The 17,360-nt window shown below is 39.1% G+C and overlaps 1 protein-coding gene across 1 annotated transcript; it reads left to right on the top strand.

The window, feature by feature from the left end:
- Positions 1-3,992: 3,992 nt before the first annotated feature.
- Positions 3,993-17,032, top strand: LOC307157332 (uncharacterized protein). The gene is made up of 4 exons (XM_079869213.1): positions 3,993-4,068; positions 4,794-4,996; positions 12,261-13,722; positions 13,924-17,032. Exons 2-4 carry the CDS (start codon positions 4,813-4,815, stop codon positions 14,144-14,146), a joined length of 1,869 nt encoding a protein of 622 aa, XP_079725339.1. The 5' UTR covers positions 3,993-4,068; positions 4,794-4,812; the 3' UTR covers positions 14,147-17,032.
- The last annotated feature ends 328 nt before the right edge of the window (positions 17,033-17,360 follow it).

Genomic DNA, 17,360 nt, shown 5'->3' with positions numbered 1-17,360 from the left:
GCTGTATGTGAATGAGCGGGGGGCCACAATATTTAATTATACATTTTAATTGTAATAACTGCCCTAATAACGTTAGAAAATCATGAAAATCTGCGAATCTCCATAGGAATTGAATGACTTCCGGTCGTTTCGAAGCCGTATCGGAGCTGATTTCAACTGCCAGTGTGAAGGCGGCGTTAATCATAAATCAAAACATGTAGGAAATCGCTGGAGAATCAATAACTAGAAACATAACTACACACAAATCTGTTTTTCCACTGTCGTGGCAAACCGTCTCCTTGCTCAACTGTTCCATTTCGTATCGATCCAGCCCAGCTGGTACAGATATGGTTTTATTTTCTACTGTGAGGCTGATAACAGCTGCGAATATAATACAAATGCATCAGTCTTTGCCTCTGTAACGCAATAGTTTACAGACAATATGAGATGTAAATAGTGACCGCGTTATGGAGGATGATCAGATATTTCTTTTCATTTTATTATTATTTGCCTTTACATCACTCAAATAGTGCGCTTAGCCAGCTACAAATAAAATGGCATCCAGGCAACAGAATAATGACCGATCCTGAGTGGCGATGTCACTGCACTCATTCTACCAGCATGGTTCCATTCTACCAAAATTTTAGGCAGAACACAGTTTGTAACCGTGCCATACCGTGCTGTACCAGGCTCAAGTGGAAATATAACTGGAACCGTTCTGTACCATTCTTAGAGCTGTTCGGCCCGACGATGGAAGAGTGGCTAAAGTAAAGACGAGAACCGAACAGGAATAACACACAGTGAAAGTAATCAAGGCATCTAACAAGAGGTCAAAAACTTGTGGTGGATATTTTCCCTAAACCTAACTACCTGGGTCTCGTCTCCTGGCGACGTCCCCACTCGGGTAGCATATATCTGAGTCTTGTCTCCTGGCGACGTCCTCACTTGGATATCTTACCTAATCTAACTTGTTCCCTAGATAGACTATTTGGTTATTTCTATTTATTGGGTCTCGTCCCTGACGTCCCCACTCTATAGATCACCTGTTCTAACTTGTTTTCCCTAAACTAGCTTACTTCCTAAACTAGCTTCCTGCGCAGGAATAAATTGACAAACAGACCTGCAAATGTCCTTTAAATGCTTTAATCACGGCCAGGAGATCTTCCCGAGCAGTTCTCAGGGAATCTCTCCCAAGAAGCAAGGCCGGAGGATCTCAGACAAATTCCATTGAGAATCCCACCGTAAAATACATATACAACAATTTTTATAGTATAGAGATATGGCATAAATGTCAGGCTGCATTACATAATTTCCAACAAATTCTAACAGACTGTCTAGTTTCACTTCCCAAAACTTATTTTTACCCATAGACACATACACTCAAAGTCACAAGTTTTTCCCAAAGAGTTTTGACACATTAAAAGCATATGAATGTTATTCCTGCAAGAAAAACAAATGTTAGTTGATTAATTCAAGTTGATTAATTCAAATTCATTCACAAACTCAACCAACTTCCAAGCTCAGCAGTGAGAGTTTGGGGTGTGGCAACTGTAGCAGGCTCACCCAGAGGGTGTTTAGCCCATTGACATAAAAACACAAATCCTCAAGTCAAGTCACTTTTATTTATATAGCGCTTTTTACAATGCAGATTGTTTCAAAGCAGCTTTACAGAGATAACAGGAAATAATGCAACAAAGTTTGTTTCTAGAAGAATATAGTGTCATAGTCCAGCTTAAGTAAGTTCAGTGATGTTTATTTTTTGTTGTAAAAAAGTTATTCATTTAGTTAATTAGTATTAGTTCATTTAGTATTCAAATGGCGGACCAGTTCCATCCAGACTGAGGGACATAATTGCGCCATTTTACAGTTTCTACAGATTAAAGTGAGCAGCGCATCAAAACAACGGAGCGGTTGACACCACAAGCACTTGGGGTTGTTTATGGTAATGATCTTTTGGAGCTATATCTATAATATTTTTATCTAGAGCCAAAAGTGCTTCATTCAAGCCCTTTCCGCTATGCGCGCATTGCTCCTCTCTCTCTCTCCCTCGCTAAAAACATAAAGCGCCACATTGACGACCCAATTATTTTAATAACCACCGTAGTAGAAACACGGTGAGCAGCAAAATATATACTTCCTCTAAAACACTGCAGAAAACGAGAATGCAGCTAACACAATTATTTGTATCTGTCATACAGATGACTCCGACCGTTTAACTAAACCAGGTTTGAGACAAGTTAACGTGTGGCGTCTTTAGACGTTTTTTTTTCTCCATACATTTAGCATTATTAATCAACATATAAAGAGCATTTCATAATAAACAATGTTATAATTTGGAAAATTATTTATAGATGGCAAGAGAAGACAAAAAACTTTGACATTACTAGTTAACTTTGTTTTGAGAGTTTTGATTATTAGATTATGTATATTGTTTGTTTTTAGAAGTTTATTGCTTTTAGCTAAATATAAAAATGGTCTATACTTTTCTTGAGAGGTAAACTTGCGCCCCCTGTATGTTTTCTCCGTCCCAAGGCCTTCTATGTGCCATACACGTAGGTGTTTAAATATAAAATAAAAAATAGCCTGTTAAAACATCTGATCTAACCTTTTCATATTCATATCCAGTTCAGAGAATTATTTACTTTTTTGGTAAAAATTCTTAGACATCCCTGCTTTGGCTCTTTGGACCAAGGATTCTCATCTTTGATGACTATTTTGAGTGCTTAGGATTTTTCTTTTTCTTTTACAAAGTATACTAAGAGCTGCCTCGATAGAAATGTATAACTGCTCCAAAAAAAGTATTGTCCGGACCTCCGGTCATATGTAGTCCGCCTAGACCAAGCACATGCCCCATTTCTCATACTCAAAAGGGCCAGGCACACATAGCTAGCATACACACGTTCCTATGGCTCTTCTGAGAAACAAAAGCTAAATATGTTTTGGCGGTAGATCTGCTGAGGTTGGGGGATTTATGACGTACAGTACACTCGACTTGTATTGTAAATAGCATGTCACTGTTGGGGGGTAATTCATGTACGTTATATTGTACAGCAGCAGCACGTCTTACTTGCTCACAGCAGCGTGTTGTGTTGGCAGTAGCAAGTCTGTACTTGCTCTGCCGCAGCAGCAGCAGCGTAGCAGATCTATATCTATCAAACATACAACTTTGTCATACCCATTACCATGCCAATCACTCTGAGAGTTGTCATGACAGAAATATATTTATCTTCCTATCACCCAGCCCTAATTAGGTTATTTGAATTTAAGTTGGTATTAAAAGTTATAATAAGCAACTTACCTTTCTTTTTTTTCTTTTAACATGTAGGTAGAAATTTTAAGTCGTGCAAGACACATCAGTAAGAGTTGATTTGCAAAATTTGCAATTAGCAAAGTGCTTTTTTTACCGGATGTCTTGCAAATAAATTCTTTATGATTTTCATAAGAAAAACAAATTATTGCTGACTTTGAAGACATCGTCTCCGCCACGCATTGCGATTCAGTGTGTGATGTGTGTTTTGCCTTCAAGCATAAGATGATGCTACTGCTGCCTGTTAATTAATTAAGACATTAATTAATTTCTTATGTTAATTTTATGCTGGTTTTGTTGTTACACATGACGCTGACTCGACTGTACTCTGAATATTTCCTGAGTCCAACCTAGCTAGCTTTCCAATTCATGTGAATATTTAGCTAAGGGATTTGCATGGTTTTATATGTTGGTAAATCACCAACATGCATCATAAATATTTTTAGACCTGGATAAATTTGTTTTGATGTACAAGCCATTAAAAATAAATAAATAAATAATACATGTATTATTTACATTTATCACGATTTCTATTTTAATACTGATATCTGGTATAAATGGTTTCTGCAACCAAAAAATCTCTCACTCTTTCATTAGTTAATATATATATATATAGAGAGAGAGAGAGAGAGAGAGAGAGAGAGAGAGAGAGAGAGAGAGAGAGAGAGAGAGTAGCGAGTGGACAGTCTATGGTGTGAACGCGACTTTTATTTTGGTCTGGAGATATGACGTCACACGGCTGCGCCGCGATCCTGCGTCTGTTGTGATTCGACTGAAGAAAGGTTAGTGGTTTTAAGCATTTAAGTTGTTTAAATCAATGTTAAATGTTTAGTCAAGTTTATAGTTTTTATACATTTTGCACAACGATTATTTATTATTGAATGTAACATTCTAATGCTTGATTTAACATTATTGAGATTTTTTTTGTGAGTAAAGCGCATTCACACATGATTCATGAGTAACAGAAAAGGTGCGTCTCTCCTTATGTAGTGAATGAATACATCATAAACACGAATTCAGTCACTGGCAAGTAGTAATGAAGAAATTGAGCTTTTTGAAACTCCGACTCAACTGAACCAAATTATCGCAAAATTATAAATTGCAAAATTATTCACTGATTCGAATCACCGCGCGCTGTCGAGAGTCGACCCTGTGTTTGACCCTGCTGGTCAAAACCAACCAAACAGTGTAAATGTAACGAGAAAACAAACGCCGTGTGTAATGACAACTTTAACAAACCAACTGCAAATGTTTTTTAATTTAAGTGTAATCTACATTTAAATGGCAAATGTAAATAACACACTATATATTTTGTTCCTTTATTAATTTGCAGGGCTAACTTTGAGTGTTTTTTGTTGTTGTTGTTTGACTAATCAGGCCATTAACCATCACTCTGACTGCTAAACTAGGGAGCTGATTGAGACACACCCAGATATTTAGTTTGGATAAATTTTTCTTTCTGTCAATTGTTCTCATGTTAAACATGACAATATGTCCAAACACACAGAAAAACTCCTGCTGAAGCGATGGCGTTTCAGATGGCGTTTATTAAAGAGGAGAGTGGAGAAATGAAGATTGAAGAAGTGAGCAGTGTGAAACAAGAAGATACCGAGGAACAAAGAAAGATGACGATAATTAAAGAGGAGAGTGAAGAAATGAAGATTGAAGAAACATTCAGTGTGAAACAAGAAGAAACTGAGGAACAAACAGGTTGGTTTCATTCTCAAAGCTGAACTCAGTCATTTGATCTTCATTAAAATGTCCAGCTCTACAGAAATAAATGATCATTTTGAAGAATGCCATTCGAGTGTCCTAATTAAAGCGGTTTTATTTTGCATGGAGCGGTTTGCTTCAAGTGGTCAGACATGTTGAGATCACATGACCAGTATACTTATGCTGCCTTCTGAGAAGATCCTATTTTTTATGTTAAAAAATAACAATTTGTGTAACATTAAACCCAATATCAACTTCTGAATTGGAAACCATGAAGAACATTCATTTCTATCACTTAATTATACAAAAGTATCTAAAAACATTTATTTTTCCATAAAGCAAACCGTGAAATGTGAGTGATCAGCTTTACATTTGTTGTCAGCAAGGGATTTTTTTTTTCTCTTCTCATTGTCAAAATTGCTCATTGTATCAAACCAGTGTCTTGTAAAAATGACTTTACTCCGTTTAAAGGCACACTATGTAAGTTTCTTCACTAGAGGTCACTTAATTAGAACAATAACAAAGGCGTAGTTTGTTGATGCCAAGAATGAATGTGGAATCATGGGAGTTTTTGTATTCACCTCCACAGCCGATGTAAAACAATCCGATGGGACTCAGGCAGAAATAATGTTCATGGATGATGAATTAATGTAAAGTTTTATTAACATTACTGTGGTATGAAGCAGAGCCGCTGGCACTCCTTTCGTTTATTTATGCATATTTTACAATTAAAGAGGTGTTTAATGTCCACCTCCTTCCCTGAACTTGGTTACAGTTGCATTTGATCACTTAAAGGAATAGTTCACTTTAAAATGAAATTTTTGTCATCATATACTCACCCTCATGTTGTTTCAAACCTGTATGAATTTCTTTCTTCTGCTGAACAGAAAGGAAGATATTTAGAAGAATGTCAGTAACCAGACCGTTTCTGGGTCCCATTGACTTCCATAGTATATTTTTTCCTACTATGGAAGTCAATGAGACCAGAAACTGTCTGGTTACTGACATTCTTCTAAATATCTTCCTTTGTGTTCAGCAGAAGAAAGAAATTCATACAGGTTTGAAACAACATGAGGGTGAGTATATGATGACAGAATTTTCATTTTAAAGTGAACTATTCCTTTAAATTCAACAATTCATTCTATTAAAATGGCCACAAGTGCTGAATTACCACTCATACAGGTCACTTTATTCAACAAATTAAAATTGTGGGGTAACACAGTGCTGTTTTACTTGGTCAAAACAATCATACTAAAATACATTTGACTGTGTTGAAAGTTATGTTTACGTTATTCTGTGCGTTCCCTCGGTGGCTGCTATGAGAATCTAGATCCATAATAGAATATCATTAATAAAAGCTGGATGATTTGTATGGTGGATTAGTGTTGTCACGATACTAGAACTTCTAACTTCGATACGATACCTTGAAAAATATTGATATTCGATACCACGGAGAAAAAAACTGCCACAATATTAAGGGGGTATTTTTTTATTTAAAGCTAAATATAACAAGTCTAGAACATGATAATGAGGTATATTTTGCATGGACAAAAATGTCCTGAGGTAGTGCACTTGTTCAAAAGCATAAATGCTGGTTAATACATTAACGTTATTTGATGAACAGATTTAAACGCAAATGTGCGTGCATCACACGCGAAAACAATACTCACTGGATCGACATCAAGTCAAGTCAAGTCACCTTTATTTATATAGTGCTTTTAACAATACAGATTGTGTCAAAGCATCAAAGCATTCTCTCAACAGACATTTACATCGATGGTCTGGCGTTATAATTTATTTGCTTTTGGTGTACTGTGGAGTGGGTAAAACTGTTTTTAATGGCAGGCTATCAGATACCATTGACTCGCGCTAGCCTAGCACCAGCGAACTATGCAACTGGAAGGACTGGGTGAAATTTTTTGAAAACTGTCTCCACTAATAAATAACACACAGGCTAACTTGTAAATAAGGTCTGATGTCCAAAATTCTGACCCACCCCTTTAACGGTATCAAATTGGAGGATAGAGTGTCAGTAATGTATAATAATTGGATTAAACATTCAATTTTCAGTTAAAGGCATTTCATTATTGAATTCAGAGATGTCATTGTCTAACTCAGTTTAGTTTAATTAGTATCTGTGTAATCAAATTGATGATAATCGCTAATGAAGGCAGATTGCAGAATTAAATCATTTTTTGAATAAAGTTACATTTTACATTTGACCACAGTTAAAATATTTACTTGTCTAAGATTCCTCAGTCAGATTATATTAACTTTAAGAATTACGGTGAAAAAACGAGACAACAGACATATCAACAACAATACTAGGCCATCTTGGTTAATGTTTCAGAAATGTTAAAATGATAAGAGTTACCAACCTCTCGAAATTATTTGTATAGGTTCGGGGTGTCGGTCTTTCAGGTGCTTTGCTATATTAGGCCCCGATCACACCTAACGCGTTTTTCAGGTTCGAAAACGCGAGGTGCACAGCACCAGAGAAAGTCTAATGAGGGGAGAAGTGCCACTCAATAAACTTCCGGTTGCAGTTCCACTCTTGTTCCATATGAGGGCGCTCACATGACGAGTGCAGAATGAATGGAGGTCTATGGAGCTATACCACTCAAAATCCACTTTTCTTAGGATATAATTTTTTGTATAGTAATTTGAATGTTGTTTTCGAAAGGGGATGCAAAGAAATTACACATTGCTTGGTGTTAGAATTTTTAGAGTCACTTATTTGCTTTAAAAAGTCTTTCAAAATGTCAATGACGTCAGAATGCTGACGTCATTAGCAGAATGCTAGCGTGTTATGGGCAACAACAACTCAACCTGTAAGAAATCAAAAAGAAATAAGTACTCGTTCATTCAACTTTCGATCTATAACCCATGTTGAACTTGCAAAACCTACAAACAAATCTGAGATTTCTCAACGGCAATCGGGTGAGGGAGACAAATTTAGCCGTCTAGCCCCATTGACTCCCATTCATTTTGCACTCATGGCGATCGCCCCCAGTGGAACTCTGATTGGAACTACAACCAATAGGACTTAATAGGGCGTTGGAGTGAACAGGCTTTCCGTAGACGGGCTTTGACAGCACTTACCATCACACAGAATGAGCAGTGCGCTGCGTTTTTTTAATGTTGCTAGGCAACCACTGAAACAGCTGTCCTGTCACTCACGTAAACGTCAAATCAGCCTTTTATTAACTTTATTTACTTTTTGTTAACATTGTGGTTGTTACAGTTCGTGAAGTCGTTAAAAGTCCCTGTAAAGGCAATTCTAAAAAAAAAATTCTAAACACATTAAAAATGTTAGAAATGTATTGCTAAAACATATTACAAAGACTGTGAACTGTGAAGTACTGAATTGTGGAGTTAGACCGTTAAACAGTTTTTCACCATTGCTGTGTTCTGGATTTTTTGGGCGGGGCTAAAACGGGGGCTCGATGATGCACTGGAACTCCTGGACACGCCCCTACTTGATGACGCACTGGAGCCCCTGAGCTCCTGGACACGCCCCTACTTGATGACGCACTGGAGCCCCTGAGCTCCTGGACACGCCCTTACTTGATGACGCACTGGAGCCCCTGAGGCTGCCCCCTCCCCTATCAGTTCGCCGCTCAATCGCGAGTTACTGTCAGTATTATTTACTTCAGCCTACAGTTTGCTAGCTAGCTATGCCTTCGTCACAGAAATGCATATTACCTGGATGCGATCACTTAAAAAACAGATCGGCGTCCTCATTTAAATTTCTGAACAACGATCATATCAACAAGAGGTGGATTAATTTTGTGAAGAGCCACCTTGATGGAGAGCTGATCGAGGATCACCACCAACACCCGCCTCTGTAGTGATCATTTTACACAGGTTAGTTTTATAAACTTTCGTCGGAGACAACTGGAATTCACTGATAATCCGCTGTTACTGGTAAATGGGGCCGAGCCGACTATCTCCCGCCTCGGCCTTCATCCTCCCGTCGCGCCGACAACTGGTGCCATCATTGGCAGTGCGTGCCCGCGAGTCATCTTTCCCGCGAGTGGGCGTAGTTTCAGCGTAGCCAGCGGACACGCCCCCAGCGTTTAAGAGCAGATACCACTGCTAATTTTTTCAAGATTTTGATAGCTTATTTTATTTACTTGGCTGCTTTTTTATCATTCAAATTTGGCTAGGTGGCTAATAACACATTTTTCTGTGGTGTGACAAACTCAGAACACATACTTAATTTTGACTTTACAGGGACTTTAAGCTCCTGGTAACCTGCGAGAGCACCACAAGTTTATCCTCCATCATCGCACTCTCTGGGCGTTCAAGCAACTAGCTTTCATCGCTACAGAGGAAGGCCCGTCTCTCCATTCAATCGATTGGACAGTGGAAAAAAACGCGATGACGTCGGGTGCTTTTTCCGCTCGGAGTTGCTTTTTTTTTCAACTTCAAAAACGCGAGGCGCAGCAGGCGCATAACCAGCACGCAGAATGCTCGCTGCCATAGGAAACCAATTGAAAATAGGCGACTCACTGCAAAAAAACGCATCAGGTGTGATCGGCCCCATTCACTTCACTTTTGCTATTTAACCAGAGCGAATGAGACGAGTGTGCGTGTGGTGTTTGTCAACGCGCCTTTGGAGAGAAGGAAAACGAAAAAACTGTCAAGCGAAAACCTCGTATCTCCATATTTCGTAATCTTTATTTTTTTCATAAATCATTGCTATTTGTCCCCCTTTACGTTAGTTTGTGGGTTTTACAAAAATGTAACCAATGTAAAGTATTAAAAAGAGCTTGTGACTAAACCGCGTAACTCCATTGGATCCTCAAGCTGTCGGCAAAACCTTGTAACTCTACCCCACTCCCATTTTGAATTGAAGTGCCACGAACAGCAACGCTAAAGGTAAGCAGTGATCTTTCTTCTAAGGTAAATATGGTTTAGAATTAGCCCTAGGTGGTTGCAAACTCAGTTAAAATTATGTAGTGTGTTGGTTCAACAAAATTTAGCTCTGATGTTAACATTGTGATTATAAATGGAATAGTTTGCTGAGGAGAGTTGTGTATGCTAGTGTTGTGACAAAAAATTATCAGACTAAAGTTGTAGCCTATGGTTCATTTTATCGCTACTTAAAGGCCCACTGAAGTGTGCCCACGTGCAGCTTTGTATGATGCGTTGACGTAATTTCCACTGAAAAAGGAAGCAAAGGTGGGGCATATTGAATGGCTCCTCTCCCTTTTCAGATAGCCAGTAGCGTTTAATTTACCTCTCAGACTGCAAGTCATACTTGACAGCACCATAGAAGCGAATCCGAGCACTGATGATACGTTGGATTCAATAGTAGAGGTGTGAATTAATTCTAGCCATTTCAGTCTTAACCAACATACAGTTGGAAAATGGAATAAAACTTAAGCTTTTGAGCAACCGAACACGCATCTCCAACCCATATTGCTCTGTGACGTGTGAACGTCGCTTTGGCCAGGTTGTATTTATAGCATAGGGGTACAGGCGCTTTAGATTCTAGAGAGCATTTGATTGGACAGAAGATGTGATGAGAAGCTGAAGTTATTTTAGCGGAAGTGAGAGACTGTAAGTTTTGAAAGCTTATATCTCCTAAATGCATTGTTTTGGAACACACCAGCTTATTCATAACCTTAAGGCTAACATATTCATACTAAAAGCTAAAAAAAGAAATAATTTCAGGGGGGCCTTTAAAGGTGCATTGTGCAACATTTCATGTTAAAAATACCCGTTTTTCGAACTCATACATGCTTAAACAATTGCCTGATGGGCTGAATGAGCCCTTTTCTGATCACTGCGATTGCCTCTATAATCCTGTACAGTAAAATAAATAAGAGGGATTCGGGACGGAATTTGAGACTGGGCGTGACGTCATGCGCGTTCACGCTCACCTGGCTATGTCTGGCTGGTTTGTGTATTCGCCGCCATTCTCTGAATCAGCGAAGACAACTCGAGCGACAAAAGTAGAAGATGGATTCAAAGAGACCGGCTTGTAGTCGATTCCAAACCTCAACGCAAACTCCACGAACGTAAGACAAAGACACATGCGTGTGGTCCATGAGCGTGCACACCTCTGGTTGCAGTTTCGCTTGTCGCCAGAGGGGGCATAGTTCTGCAAAAACTCAGACTTGCGCAATGCACCTTTAAGATTGTCATCAGCAGAAGTAACATTTTGTAATATCAGTGTTGTATAGCACAGATTACTGGACTGTTATCTGTTTAGCTAGATAACTAAATTCTTGCTTAACCCTTTGCGTTCTTACTGGTGTGATTAGAGCGTTCAGTGCATCACGTGATCAACTGCTAAATTCAAATGTGCTTTCGCGCTTTGGCTGGCACTGAGCCAGAGACGGACACGCTTAATTTTGATGCTTGTCACATATCAGAACTAATCATTGTTCACTGGCCCCTTACTTGCATGTATTTTGGGAAAAGTGATGAATTTATGTGTTGTAAAACCGTCAGATCTGATTCTCTTAATTGCGGAGCAAACTAACATGGCGGCGTGTTGTAGACCAGCTAACATGATCTTTGTAACGCAGTTCGTTGTTATGGGAAGGAGGAGGCGGGAACCGGCGAACGTTTAACACACTTTAATAACGTATAATCAATAAACAACAAAACAAAAGTAAAGGCAGCAGCCCCTCACGGACGACTGCCGCCACACATAATAAAACACAACACAAAGTCCAGGTCCACTCTCGTCCTTCACTGTCGTCACTCCTCATTTTTTGCTTTCGCTCCTACGTGAGAGATACGAGACCGGTGCGTTGCGCACGTGTCGCTCATCATCAATCACGCCACCAGCCTTGCGCCGTTCTCTCGCGGCCCTAGTCCTGCTCGCCACAATCATAATGAATGACGAAACACATTCACTTAAACGTATTTGAGAATCAGAATATCAGGTAGCTTATTATTATTTTGAATAAAACAATTTGTTTCATGTGTTAGACAATGCTATTGTGGCTGCGGTGTGTCTTGTGACAAGCATGATGCGTCGCAAAGGAGAGAGTAAGAACAAAAAAAGAAGGTGAGGTTATCCCAGCTCAGAGAATGAGAATAAGGAAATTACACTGGAAAGTGTAGAGAGGGGAATTTAAAATGGAAGCACGTACAGTGAACAATGTCTTAATGGTTGGTTCATGAGTTGAATAGGAATTGATATTTCACTGTATAATGAGTGATAATTAGTGTTGAATGAATTGGTGGGCATATTTCACAGCAGAATACACACTAATGTTTTTGTTGTATTTTTTTTAAGATTCCTGTGATGACACTGAGGATGATACCATTGGAGGAAGAAAGAGGAAGGGTAAAAGTCAATGGAAGTGTCTGCAGAAAAGGAGAAGAATGATGGGACAACCCTATGTTGGGATTAGCAGAAAAGAAGTAGTTAACATGGAGCCCCGGGTGATGGGACCTAGATGCCAGTCGGCTGCATGTGTGAAATCCTCCAAGCTTCACTGCAGTACAATTGGAGAAGCAGACAGGGAGAACATTTTTAAATGTTTTTGGGAGAACATGAACTGGGAAGAGAAAAAAATGTATGTGCGTGGCTTGGTAGATGTCGTCCCAGTAAAGAGGAGAAGGGGGTCTGAAAATTCAAGAAGGTCATCTACTCTTATTTTCTTTTTAAAAGTTGATGGACAGAGAAGGAGGGTGTGCAAGAGTTTGTTTTTGGCAACACTTGGAATAGGGGCATGGTCTGCCCTTAACTGGGTGCAAGACACAGGAAATACACAGCAGAATGCAGCATCATGCCACAGACATGAGGCTCATGAGTTCATGAAGAGTTTTCTACAGGATCTCCCTAAGGTGCCTTCCCACTTCTGTAGGTCGTCAACATCAAAACAGTTCCTGGAGCCTGTCTTTCAGTCCATGTTGAACCTGTATAAAGTCTACCATCGTGCTGCTGAGGAAAAGATGCTGAGACCCTTCTCAAGGCAGATGCTTTCAGAAGAATTTAAGCAGCAGAATCTGAGTCTTTACCATCCAAAGAAGGACCAGTGTAACACTTGCTGCTCCTTCAAGGCTGGTAACTTGCCAGACAATGAGTGGCAGATTCACTTTCTTAAAAAGGAAGAGGCCTGTGCAGCAAAATTGCAGGACAAAAATGATGCGGGTGACAAGACCATGGTTGTCTGCATGGATCTGCAAGCCCTCCTCCTCTGCCCCAGATTGAACGTGTCGGCTCTTTACTATAAGGCAAAACTCGCCGTTCACAACTTTACGATTTATGACATGTCTACAGACAACACTACTTGCTATGTCTGGCATGAAGGTGAGGGAGCTCTGTCTGCCAGTGAGTTTGCATCCTGTGTCACTGATTTCCTCTCTGAGCATATGGAGCATGAGAAATACATTTTGTGGACTGATGGGTGTGAGGACCAAACCCGCAATTCTGTGCTCGCCAATGCTCTTCTGAAGTTTTCCACAGAGAAGAAGAAGGTAGTCATTCAGAAGTTCCTGGAGAAGGGCCATACAGAGATGGAATGTGACTCAGTGCACAGTGTCATTGAGAGACGTCTGAGAAACCAAGAAATCTATGTTCCAGCTCAATATGCGGCTCTGATGAAGACAGCGCGGTCCAAGCCCAACCTGTATAAAGTCAAATATGTGGACCATAACTTCTTCCAAGACTTCACCAAACTGACCCTCTGTAAGTCTATCCACCCAGGGATCAAACTCTGTGACCCATCTGTCCATGATATCAGTGCAATCAGGTACTGTAACTATCAAACAAAAATCATGTCTCTCACCAGCTCAGATCAAAAGTCATGATGTTGTATTTATTTGCTGTTAAATCTGTAATGTAAAATTGAGTTTTTGAAAAACAGTTAGCATACAAAACAAACTATAATGATAATGTTTAAATGGTGGTGTTCAAGCTTTGTCAAATATTTTTTTTTTTTTTACATTATTAGGTACAACATTAATGGCACGATGGACTTCAAGATCCAGCATTCGGCTGATTGGACTCAATTTTCAAAGCAGCAACTACGACACACCACCTCAGCCTCACCTGCAGTCACTCCACTCTATACAGAGAGCCTAAAGATAAGGGAGATGAAATACAGACACCTCCAAGACCTCAAGGAGGTCATACCAAAAGACTTCCACAGCTTTTATGACAATCTAAGACACTAGGAAACACAAGCACACACACAATACACAAAATGGTGTAGATACATGTTTCATGTTTACTGTTTGGTAGTTATTGTTATTACAGCATCATTTAAAAAAACAATATTATTATACTGACATATTAACATTCCTGAACACAAATGGCACTAAATATGAATTGAACAAAGCAATATTAAAGGGGTCATATGATGGTTCTAAAAAGAACATTATTTTGTGTATTTGGTTTAATGCAATGTGTTTATGCAGTTATAGGTTTTTAAAAAAGTTGTTTTTTACACATACTGTACATTATTGTTGCTCCTCTGTGCTCCGCCTTTCTGAAACGCGTCGATTTTTACACAGCTCATCGTTCTGAAAAGCGCTGTGTGCTCTGATTGGCCTGCGATCCAGTGCATTGTGATTGGCCTGAAAACCTTAAGCGTTTGACGGGAATGAGACGCCCCTTACCATATTTGGAACATCAGCTCCCAAAGCATTAATGAGTGATAATGTGGTGATAATGTCATTACTACCTTATCAATTCGAGCCTGAATCTGATCTGGAATCTGATCGATCAACTTTTCCAGCCCGACTGGACCAGAACATATCAGATTGGTAAGGTTCTATTTCATTGAGGACATAATTACTGGTTATAATGACTTATACTGTCTTTTTTCGCGTTGCGCTGCTGGGGGGGGGGGGATCACTATGTAAACATAAAACCATGTTTGCATTTGTGATCGTAGAAACGACAAACAAATATTACTCTATACTGCTCAAAACTCGCGTTTGAATAGTCAGTAGCAAATTCTTAAAATATGAAAACACAGGCTGTGTCTGTGAGTCAGAAGCGCCAGACTACTTGCAAAACCCCACTTTTTAGAATCAGCCTTTGTGCACAGCCGGCCTTGTTCTTTCCCAGGTTCTGGAAACAGTCCTCCGAAAAATGCGCAGCACACAGTCGAATATTTTGGTTGTACTGTTCTGGAACAGTGTGGCAAATTAAGCTTAACCACTGTTTTCTAAAAGTAGTTTGGCTCTCGCAATGGAAAACAGCGTCTCCACGACATGGCGGCGCCGGCGGCAACAATACAGCGAGAATAAAAGTTACGCCTTCTTTCTTTGCTATACATTTGAAACTCTGCCCCCACATACTGACGTAGATTTGTGGGGGCATGTTTGAACGAAGCGTTTTAGGAAGGCGTGGCTGAGCGTTAACTTTTACAAAGTATATCTCTTTGGGTTTGAGACTTTGAGCTTTGTAAATTTGCATACCTTATACATGCACAAACAGCTACATAACACACTAAAGAAAAAGGAAAACAAGAAATCGCATCATATGACCCCTTTAAAATCATGTCAACACCTGCTCACTAATGAAATAAAAAAAAAATCCTGCTAATACATCTTAAAAGAGTTACTTCTGCTGTCTACATTTGTTCTTCTTTTAAAGGGCTTTAGCAAATAAAACAGCCAGTAACTTTATAACATAATAGAGTTTTTAAATCAAACAGTTTGTGTTTGAAAATTGTGCACTAAAGGAACGATCTGTTGTGACTTTTTTACTTGATCGGATTGAAAACCAAAACTGAAAGTAATGCGCATGTGCAATGACGTTGAAATAGCGTAATGACGTATGACACGTGGACCGAGCTGTTCTTCCTGTTGAATTAAGTGTCCTATAAATGAGTGTCCCATCATTCTGAAATTCTCCTTTCACTGTGTCTGTGAAGTGGAGCAGGACAAAGTCTCACTAGTCCTTGTTTCGGATTCTCATCCACAGACGACATTTTTACTGCGTGATCAATATTAAGCAGCACGGCACAACGGTTCATATGCTCATTTTCTCCAAATTATGACCAGAAATGGATAAATATTCAGTCTGCTGTTTAAAATAAATAAAGAACCAATGTAGGAGAATAGTTATTATCTGCAAACAGCAGGAAACTGTATTTTTGTGCAGTGTGCACGTCAAAAATCTATTACGATTTGAATCTTGTGACATAAACGCGCTCATCAACCCGATCACATTTAGCTCTCATGTAAACACTACATTCAGATTCATCAATCAGAATGAATTCAGTCCGATTTAAACAAAACGTGCATGTAAACGTAGCCAATGTGCCATGTACTTCATCTGTACAGCAATGAAATCGTGGAAACTTAAACTCTCCTCAGGTTTCTAAATAAGCCTTTTCACTGTTAGGAATGTGGAAAAGCAAAGTCATAAAATTGGGATTTCAAAGAAGATTGTTTCAGAAAAAATACGATTTATTCATATCTGAAAGGTTCCTTAACAAGAAGTGTTTTTAAAGCCACACTATGTACTTTTTCGCCACTAGAGGTCATTTATTCAAAGAAAAGGCTTAGCTTCATGACGCTTTGGCTTTGGGGAGTCATGGGAGTTGTTGTCTTCACCTCTAAGGCCGATGGACAATACGTTGGCACTCGGACAGAAATCATTTTCATGGATGACCGGTAATGTATTAAAGATTTATTAACGTTGCGAAAGCTGTTGGAGTGGAACGAGGCTGCTGGAACGATTGCTAATGGGAGCCGAGCGCGACACACGGCTCGAGAGCAGTGGAGCTTTTATTATGTCGCAGACGCCGCTTCCAGTTCTTCCAGTCATGCATATGTGGGGTAACGCAGCGCTGTTTTATCATTTTAGATATATTTGAGTGTGTTGAAAGTTGTAATAATGCTCCTTGACGGCCACTATATGAGAGACTTGTTGCACTGCAGTGAGCTTGATCGATATTAGGCATGGTAAAACATGGTACTCGCAGTAAATCAAGAAAACGAGATTTAAACAAAAAGACTAACTGTGTTGAGCTGTATAACAATGATTAGTTTTCTGTTGATAAATGTATCCAAACAGTTGCTCATCTGTCTAATAAAACGCATAATATATTTAAGCGTCTTTGGTGTTTTCTATCAAATAAAACCTGAAATCGAGGGTAACACGGGAATGATGTCATTGACAGGCGACGTTGATGTTCATGTCCTGGTTAAAACTGCTTATTTCTCTGGATTTAAACATTCTTAGAAACATTTGGGATAATGTAAGTAACAAATCTACAAAATATATACATTGTTCTAGTGGTTTTTGGATATTTTGATCCAAAAATCTTACATAGTGTGCTTTTAACATTATACTCTTTCTGAGTAAATTAATGCTAGTGCTTTTCTAGTGTAGGTGTCCAATTTCTTGACCTTGTGCAGATATTTGGCAAGA

The sequence above is a fragment of the Squalius cephalus genome, assembly GCF_949319135.1.
Source record: "Squalius cephalus genome assembly, chromosome: 4".
Lineage (NCBI taxonomy): Eukaryota > Metazoa > Chordata > Actinopteri > Cypriniformes > Leuciscidae > Squalius > Squalius cephalus.
This window is presented reverse-complemented; position numbering and strand designations above follow the sequence as displayed.

Excerpts from the sequence above, each read along its gene's own strand:
- LOC307157332 (XM_079869213.1), top strand. The coding sequence starts at position 4,813 with ATGGCGTTTCAGATGGCGTTTATTAAAGAGGAGAGTGGAGAAATGAAG. Across the intron at positions 4,997-12,260 it reads AGAAACTGAGGAACAAACAG|ATTCCTGTGATGACACTGAG; the intron begins GTTGGTTTCATT and ends ATTTTTTTTAAG. Across the intron at positions 13,723-13,923 it reads CATGATATCAGTGCAATCAG|GTACAACATTAATGGCACGA; the intron begins GTACTGTAACTA and ends TTACATTATTAG.